Source organism: Sinocyclocheilus grahami, unplaced genomic scaffold (assembly GCF_001515645.1).
Source record: "Sinocyclocheilus grahami isolate Dianchi unplaced genomic scaffold, SAMN03320097.WGS_v1.1 scaffold466.1, whole genome shotgun sequence".
Lineage (NCBI taxonomy): Eukaryota > Metazoa > Chordata > Actinopteri > Cypriniformes > Cyprinidae > Sinocyclocheilus > Sinocyclocheilus grahami.
The window spans coordinates 532614-540424 of record NW_015505645.1 but is presented as its reverse complement, the minus strand read 5'-3'; the positions used below and the strand labels follow the sequence as shown (position 1 = coordinate 540424).

The 7811-nt window shown below is 39.3% G+C and overlaps 1 protein-coding gene across 2 annotated transcripts; it reads left to right on the top strand.

The window, feature by feature from the left end:
* The first annotated feature begins 1806 nt into the window (after positions 1-1806).
* Positions 1807-6660, top strand: synj2bp (synaptojanin 2 binding protein). 2 transcript variants are annotated; one of them, XM_016235358.1, is made up of 5 exons: positions 1971-1994; positions 2173-2207; positions 4338-4474; positions 5243-5338; positions 5436-6660. In XM_016235358.1, exons 2-5 carry the CDS (start codon positions 2183-2185, stop codon positions 5604-5606), a joined length of 429 nt encoding a protein of 142 aa, XP_016090844.1. In that variant the 5' UTR covers positions 1971-1994; positions 2173-2182; the 3' UTR covers positions 5607-6660. The 2 variants fall into 2 exon arrangements, with proteins under 2 accessions (XP_016090843.1, XP_016090844.1); XM_016235357.1 differs by lacking the exon at positions 2173-2207 and having other exon boundaries at positions 1807-2028.
* Positions 6661-7811: the final 1151 nt, after the last annotated feature.

The following is a 7811-nucleotide window of genomic DNA, read 5'->3' as shown; positions in this document are numbered from 1 at the left end:
TGTGCTTGGTCATATTGTATTCTGCATGTTGACCTGAGATAAGAGGAAGTAATTTAACCTACATAATTACACGCTTAATTTGTAAACCCAAGCTTTGCTGTTTATTATAAGTATGCATTTCACTGGTCATGGAAATGTGCCTAAGTTTAATTTAGACAAGTGTAAGTATTGGGACAAACTGCCATGTCATAAAATTGTGCCTTTGTCACATACTGTTTGCACCCATGTGTAAGAATTAGCTTCGTTACAATTGTTACAATTCAATATTAGCACTCCACTCTTGGGTTCAAACATTTAAAAAGGCAACCTGGGGACCATGATGCTCTTTCATGTTTTTGACAGATATCAAACTCTTTTTCAAAATTCTTTTGAATCTAATGATTTGATTTAACCGTGAACCGTCCCTTCAAACAACACATTCGATTCGTCGACAGCATTTGACTGGTTAAAGGCACAATATGTCATTTTCGCCGCTGGAGGGCACATATTCAAAATAAACAAAGAAGCAAAGGCATAGTTTGATGACGCCGTGACTGAGTGTGGAATCATGGGAGTTGTCGTCTTCATCCCCACAGCCGATGCAATCCGACGGTACTCGGGCAGAAATCATGTTCATGGATGAGCTAATGATTTATTAACGTAGTAGAATGAAGCAGGGTGAAGCTGAAAGCCGTTGAAGCGAAACGAGGCCGCTGAATGAGCGTGACACACGGCTCGAAAGCAGCGGAGCTTTTATTATGCCACAGTCGACCGCTTCCGCTCCTTCCGGTCGTGCGTATGTGGGGTAAAGCATCACCGTTTGATCATACTAGATACATTTGAACGTTCTGTTATATTGCTACTCTGTGCAGTCGTCACTGGTCTATTAAAACGTTTTTATTAATTTATTAATTTGAGCATTTAATGTGCTATTTCCTTTGTGTGCTATAAAAATTACGATAAACGTCGTTATTAATAATTCTAATTTAAAACACACACACACAAAATAAGCATCAATATGTGCCAACATATGCCTTTTAATGCCACGCTGGAATGTCAGGGGACACATCATGACGTAAATACCGAATAAATTTTTTTAACCAGTGTTGAACTGTTTGCAAGAACCGATTCTCGGAAATTAGTCTGGCCCCTTGTCCAAATACCCACACTTGCGGTCTTGGCCACTTGAGAGCGAGTGTGTGCGACAGGAAGTAAGTGTGCAAGTCTGTCCCATGTCTTCAAAATGCCAAAGTGCAGTGCCCTTAATGGATACTAAATCCACACTACCTCGAATACCACTCCAGAGCGCTATTCAAGGCTAAGTGTATCCCATCATGCATCATGTTCTGGAAATAAATCGTGAGACTTTTTGCCGAGATCTCGCGAGAGGTCACGGAAACCTTTCCAATGTAAGTTAAATATTAATATAATAATTAGATATTACAAATAATTTGGTGGAAAAACAGGTGTTTTTACTTTTATTGGTGCAAAGATAAGTAGTGGTGATATTTATTTTGTACAACATTTGCAACTGCTTTTTATCATTTAATTAGAAGCACCACAAATTAAAATGATGTCATGTTATAGGGACTACTGAACAGACATTTAGAGGTTGATTTTAAAATGCAAAGTAATTCAAATAAAAATAAAGCTGTGTAAACACTTGCATTTTTACAACACTACAAGTGTGGCCCATCAGGTAATGAAAAGTTCTACACACTTGTGGTCTTCATGCTCACTTGAACACTTGGGCCAAATACAGGAAATACGTCATATAAGTAGTCAAGTGATCAAGTGTGTGTATTTGGACAAGGCATGGCCTCCCCTCACTGCAGTGCACTGTGAAAGTGTTCCGGTGGTGTCCGTTAGGGGGCAGTGGCGGGTACGCACGTATCCCGGCAGCATTAGAGGAAGCAGGCGGGGTTCCGCACGCTTTAGGAGGGTTTTAGCTGTTCGGGAATAAAAAGTGAAACTTCTCCGACAACATGAACGGATCCGCACACAACGCGCTGAGCGTTGTAGAAATGACGCTGAAAAGAGGCCCGGCTGGTACGTTTGTCTCTCTCTCTTCGACTTCTCCTGCACTGTTGAAACAGTTCAGCCTGGCGGTTCGGTCCGCTCCCGCAAGAAATGCTGACATAACTGGCGTAGTGAACCCGAACAGACCGTCCGGACCCGACTGTGTTCTGCAGACGATGTAGAAATGACGCTGAAAAGAGGCCCGGCTGGTACGTTTGTCTCTCTCTTCGACTTCTCCTGCACTGTTGAAACAGTTCAGCCTGGCGGTTCGGTCCGCTCCCGCAAGAAATGCTGACATAACTGGCGTAGTGAACCCGAACAGACCGTCCGGACCCGACTGTGTTCTGCAGACGACCAGATCGGGTTTATTAAGAGACGTTGGTGTTGTTATGAAAGCGAAAGTTAAGTTTAGATCAGAACCAGCACAATACGCCATCAGCATAATGGACCGACATGTACAAACAGACACATTTCCGACTGATTCAAGCACACTATATTTGGCTGTTTTTAAAATTTATTTTAGGAGTAGTGGGTCTGGTACCGATCCATTAGTTCAGTTTCTGAGAGCTGACAGTCTCAGCTTCTTGTTGACTTTGATTCAACTCTTATATAATGCGTTGGTGTGTGTGACCTCTGCGAGGGCATGGACTGGACTGCTCTGAAAGCCCTGGACTTTGACTTGTGATTAAATAGTAGGACTGAGAACAATAGCAGAGACATAATACATCATCAACACTATGGGTCAAATTAGTTTAATTAATTCCAGACCCACCCCTTATAGACAATCAAATTCTCGGTATTGGAAAGAAAATATCCTGTTTTTGATCCCCGATAAATGAAATGATATTTAGACCCCAATATTTAACACATTATCTTACAGTAAAACAATATCAGGTGCAAAACTGTCCACTAGTGTGCTGTGAGGCATGACTGCTAAATTTAGATTTTTTTTTTTTTTTTTTTTAATTCCAGACTCCGTTGTCTTACCAAACATATTTTGATTTATCTTTAATAAACTACATTTTAAAGTCGGCATGCTGTACTTTATTTAGTTTCAAAATCCATATTATAGATGCTATTGTGAAGGATTCGTGCATGTTTAATCAGAATGTCATAACTGGTTATTCTGGTGAAAATGACAGAAATGTTGGTTCTTTATCTACTGCATGATGTCAAACAATTTTTGGTTACTAATTAAAGGAATAGTTCACACAAAAATGAAAATTTGCTGAAATTTTACTCAACATTGGGGCATCCAAGATGTAGATGAGTTTTTTTTGTTCATCAGAACAGATTTGGAGAAATGTAGCATTATATCACTTGCTCTCCAATGGATAGAGCAGTGAATGGGTGCCGTCAGAATGAGAGTCCAAACAGCTGATAAAAACATCACAATAATCCTCCCAACTCCGGCCTGTGAAATGTCTTTTGAACTGAAAAGCCGTGTGTTTGTAATAAACAATTCCATCATTAAGGTGTTTTAACTTTAAACCATCACTTCTGGACAAAACTTTCTCTCCTGATTCATGACTGCTTCATTGGAAAAAACAATATTATGGATAGAGGACTCATATTTTAGCTACACCTTGGATGGCGCGATAATGACAGCTGTTTGCATAGCTTCTCCGTGAACTACGGCTCTGTGAAGTAAATGCTGCTCCATCTGAAAGCATGTGAAAATACCACATTTAATAACATATGACTCCAAACTCACTTCATAACGTCAGTCGAGTGTTTGAAATAAATCCTTCTGTGAGATGATGTGGCTTCTTACACAGAATAAGGCACACAACATATTTCATAGTATTTAAGCAGTGATATACTTTTATCTTTTATATTTATATAAATATACTTTATTTTAATGGAAATTATAATAATAAGAACTCCGATAAACCGTATACTGCCGTAGTTGTGTGTTTATTAGTCACGTTGAATCAATGAAAGCAGTTGAATCTTTTGTTTATTCAGCATTAGGCATTTTCTGGGTTTCTTCTGCGAGGCGTATTTGGAGTTTCAGCGCGAGAGCGCCCTCTGGCCTTTGGATGGAGATTTACTGCTGATCACAGAACCGTGCTTCACTGAAAGATACACATGACAATCGCAGCTTCTGTCGAATCGCGATCTCAATTCCATTTCGATTTATCATGTAGCCCTAAACGAGACCCTTTTATCTTAAGAAGTGACGTCTGGATGGGATCATGTCTGTTTTTTCCCCCTTCCCCATTTCTTCAGAAATCACATTAAGGCCCTCTGAACGTATTTCAGGCTCAGTGTAATGATGTAAGTAGTTCAAACACTTGTGTTTGTGCTGTGTGTAACGTCCTCTCTGTCTGTGACAGGTCTGGGGTTTAATATAGTGGGTGGAGTTGACCAGCAGTATATTATGAATGACAGTGGAATCTATGTGGCAAAAATCAAAGATGATGGAGCGGCTGCACTGGATGGACGTCTGCAGGAGGGAGACAAAATTCTTGCGGTAAAATCACTGTAATTTACTGTACATGGTTGACAAATCATACTTTACTAATACTTAATGCTTGACTATCTCTATACTTAAATTTGAATCAATACTGCCACTTCACTGTACAACAGCACAACTGTACATGAGTGATTTATTGTAAATCAATGCTCGCTGTAATCCTGTGGATGACCTTACTCGGCTTTAATGCAGCTCCTCACAATAATGATACTACAGCATTGCACTTATTTTTGTGGTTGTGTTACCAGAACAAAAGTGAATATATTTTTATTTTCTTATATACTTTTCCCCCCCCCAAAGATTTGTGGTCTGTAACTGCTTTTAACTGTTAAGTAGTATTACGTAATACAATGGCAATATTGTAAAATATTATTACAATATAAATGAACTGTTTTCTATTTTAAATGTCCGCTTATTCCTGAGTTGCCAAAACAGCTGTTACTTCAGAATTCATTCTAATATACTGATTTGCTGCTCAAGAAACATTTATTATTATTATTTTATATGAAAACAGTTGTGCTGCTTGATATTTGCATGGAAACCATGGTACATTTTTTTCAGGATTCTTTGATGAATAATATTATTGTAAATGTATTTACTGTCACTTTTGATAATTTTAACAAATCCCTGCTGACTAAAAAAAACTTACCGACCCCAAACTTGTGAACGAAATAGTGTATATACAAAATATTAAGGAAAATTGGATGTCTTGATATGACAACTTTAAAATGAATCATGTATATTTGATTGTTTTTTTTTGTGTAGATAAATGGCCAGAATTTGGACAATCTGTCTCACAGTGCAGCAGTGGAGCTGTTTCGGTCTGCAGGAGAGGATGTGCATCTTCGAGTACAGCAGGGAGTAAGTACTGCAGGCTATGGCGATCATGATGTTGATAACGTGTCTGAGAATTGACAGTAAATTAATCAGCTTCACTGACATGTGTTTATGTCTACAGCCAAACCTGCAGAACGGCCCCACCAGCTCTCGTGCCGATGGAGAATCTTCATCTGCTTTCGGCACATGGACAATGTGTACTGTAGTCGCCCTGGCAGTTATAACAGCAGCAGGTTTCATCGCTTACAAACGCCTTCAGTTCCACGCCCGGGCGTCCCGGGGCCCGTTTTAACCCATTACATGATTACATGACATTTTACCCTCTTTTTTTTTTTTTTTTTTTGAACTGTTTCTGCTGAAGGCCCAAACATTAACAGGGAGCGAAAAATGTTAACAGAACTTGCAGATTTTCTTTAATTGTTTAGACCATGTTATGACCACACACTTGTAGCTGTAACAGGTTTTCACAATTAATTTGGTGATAATCATTGGCGCTTAAACAGAATACCCAGCATGCCTGATGACATTGCAGGGTGGAATAAGGGAACAGGGATGATGAGCACAGTGTTTGGATCAACAGCAGCAGAAATCTCTGAACTAGACAGAGGAGCCACAGGCAGGAGACAGAGGCCGAGGTGGAACTGTGTTTCTTGGCAGAAGACAGTTCCACAGAGGAATGATTTTTCTCGCCTTGCCAGAGTGCTGGAATGAGCCCAAGGTGTGCCATTACATTATGTGAGGGCTTCTCAGGTACCTGCTTGTGCAAGAGTATGTTTGAAAGCATGAGTGATGTGAATGGAGTCAGCTTTTTCTTTTTTTAATACTTTAATTTCTCACTCATCCATGTCCAAGCATGCAGGAGGTGTTTATGTGGCATTGGTAGTGATGGAGGAGGTAAAGACGTTCAAACTGTTTATTTGCCATCAGAGCTTGGCCTTGTATTTGGTTTTCCTCCCTCAGGGGAAAAAACAAACTAGATGTGGCACTTCCTAGAATTCACAATCAGAATGAAAATGATATATTGTTAATATTGTATATGGCTTGTGTTTCTGGAATCGTCTTGTCTCGTACATTAATATTTTTCTGCACCTCTCTCAACTCGTGCCTTGCCACATTGAGCTGCTGCTCCCTGTCTGCAGTCTGCAGGTTTTCTTGCGCTGTTTCTGACTGTACTATCTGTTCTGTAACTGACAAATGTGTGTTTGTGTTGTCAGTTCTTCTGCAGGTCTGTATGGATGAAACCATATGTAAAGTCTTCATGAAATGCTCATTCACGTTTCACAGTTAGAATAATGTTACTCATTCGCATGCATCATGCATTGAATAAACCATTTGTTTGAAAAAACAGATTTATGTTTGTGTGCTTCTCATGGTTTGAAATGTGTATGTAACAATTCAAATGGCTTAAAATTGTTGACTTCATGTACTTATGAGTGCATTTCTTTACATTTAAGTTGAATAATTTAAAAGGAATGAACATGAATTAATAAGTGTGTTTATAAATTGACATTTACCTAAATGAATACAAGCTATTAAAATTAATTAGTTTTGTGGGAGGACATGTTGACTTTAGGCCACAGGCAAAGGTTAGTGATGATAAAAACATACATCACAGTCAGCTGCATAACTGTCTTTACTGCCCCCTTCAGGATTTTACATAAATTCTGATTTCCTATGTTGACACTGTCGGAGCATATACAGGGAATAAAAAATAAAAAGATAAAATAATATACACTCACCCACCACTTTATTATGTACACCTGTTCAACTACTTGTTCATGCAAATATCTAATCAGCCAATCACTTGGCAGCAACTCAATGCATTTAGGCCTGTAGACATGGTCAGGATGATCTGCTGAAATTCAAAATGAGCATCAGATGGAGAAAAAAAAGAACTTTGAACATGGCATGGTTGTTGGTGCCAGACGGGGATGGTATGAGTATTTCAGAAACTGCTGATCTACTGGGATTTTCACACACAACCATCTCCAGGGTTTACAGAAAATGGTCAGTGAGCAACAGTTCTGTGGGTGAAAATGCCTCGTCAGTGCCAGAGGTCAGAGGATAATGGCCAGACTGGTTTGAGCTAATAGAAAGACAACAGTAACTCAAATAATCATTCATTACAACCGAGGTATGCAGAAGAGCATCTATCTGAATACAAAGTTAAATACAAAGCATGCCAAACCTTTAAGCAGATGTGCAACAGGCCACCCGAGTCAGCTAAGAACAGGAAACGGAGGCTACAATTCACACGGACTCACCAAACTTGGACAATAGAAATTGGAAAAAGGTTGCCTGGTCTGATGGGTCTCAATTTCTGTTGCAACATTTGGATGGCAGGGTCGGAATTTGGTGTTATAACAACATGAAGCATGGATCCTTCCTGCCATAAATATATGCCACCTTAAACATGACTATTGGCTGCAGATTCAAAATATTTTGTACTGTGAGAAACCAAGAAGCTTCCTCTAGCTCAGTAATTTCTTTTGTTAGA

What these genes read in the sequence shown, in the direction of transcription:
- synj2bp (XM_016235357.1), top strand. Translation starts at nt 1,965, where the DNA reads ATGAACGGATCCGCACACAACGCGCTGAGCGTTGTAGAAATGACGCTG. An exon ending in GCTGAAAAGAGGCCCGGCTG is followed by an intron (nt 2,029 to 4,337) that starts GTACGTTTGTCT and finishes TGTCTGTGACAG; the next exon opens with GTCTGGGGTTTAATATAGTG. An exon ending in AGGGAGACAAAATTCTTGCG is followed by an intron (nt 4,475 to 5,242) that starts GTAAAATCACTG and finishes TTTTTTGTGTAG; the next exon opens with ATAAATGGCCAGAATTTGGA.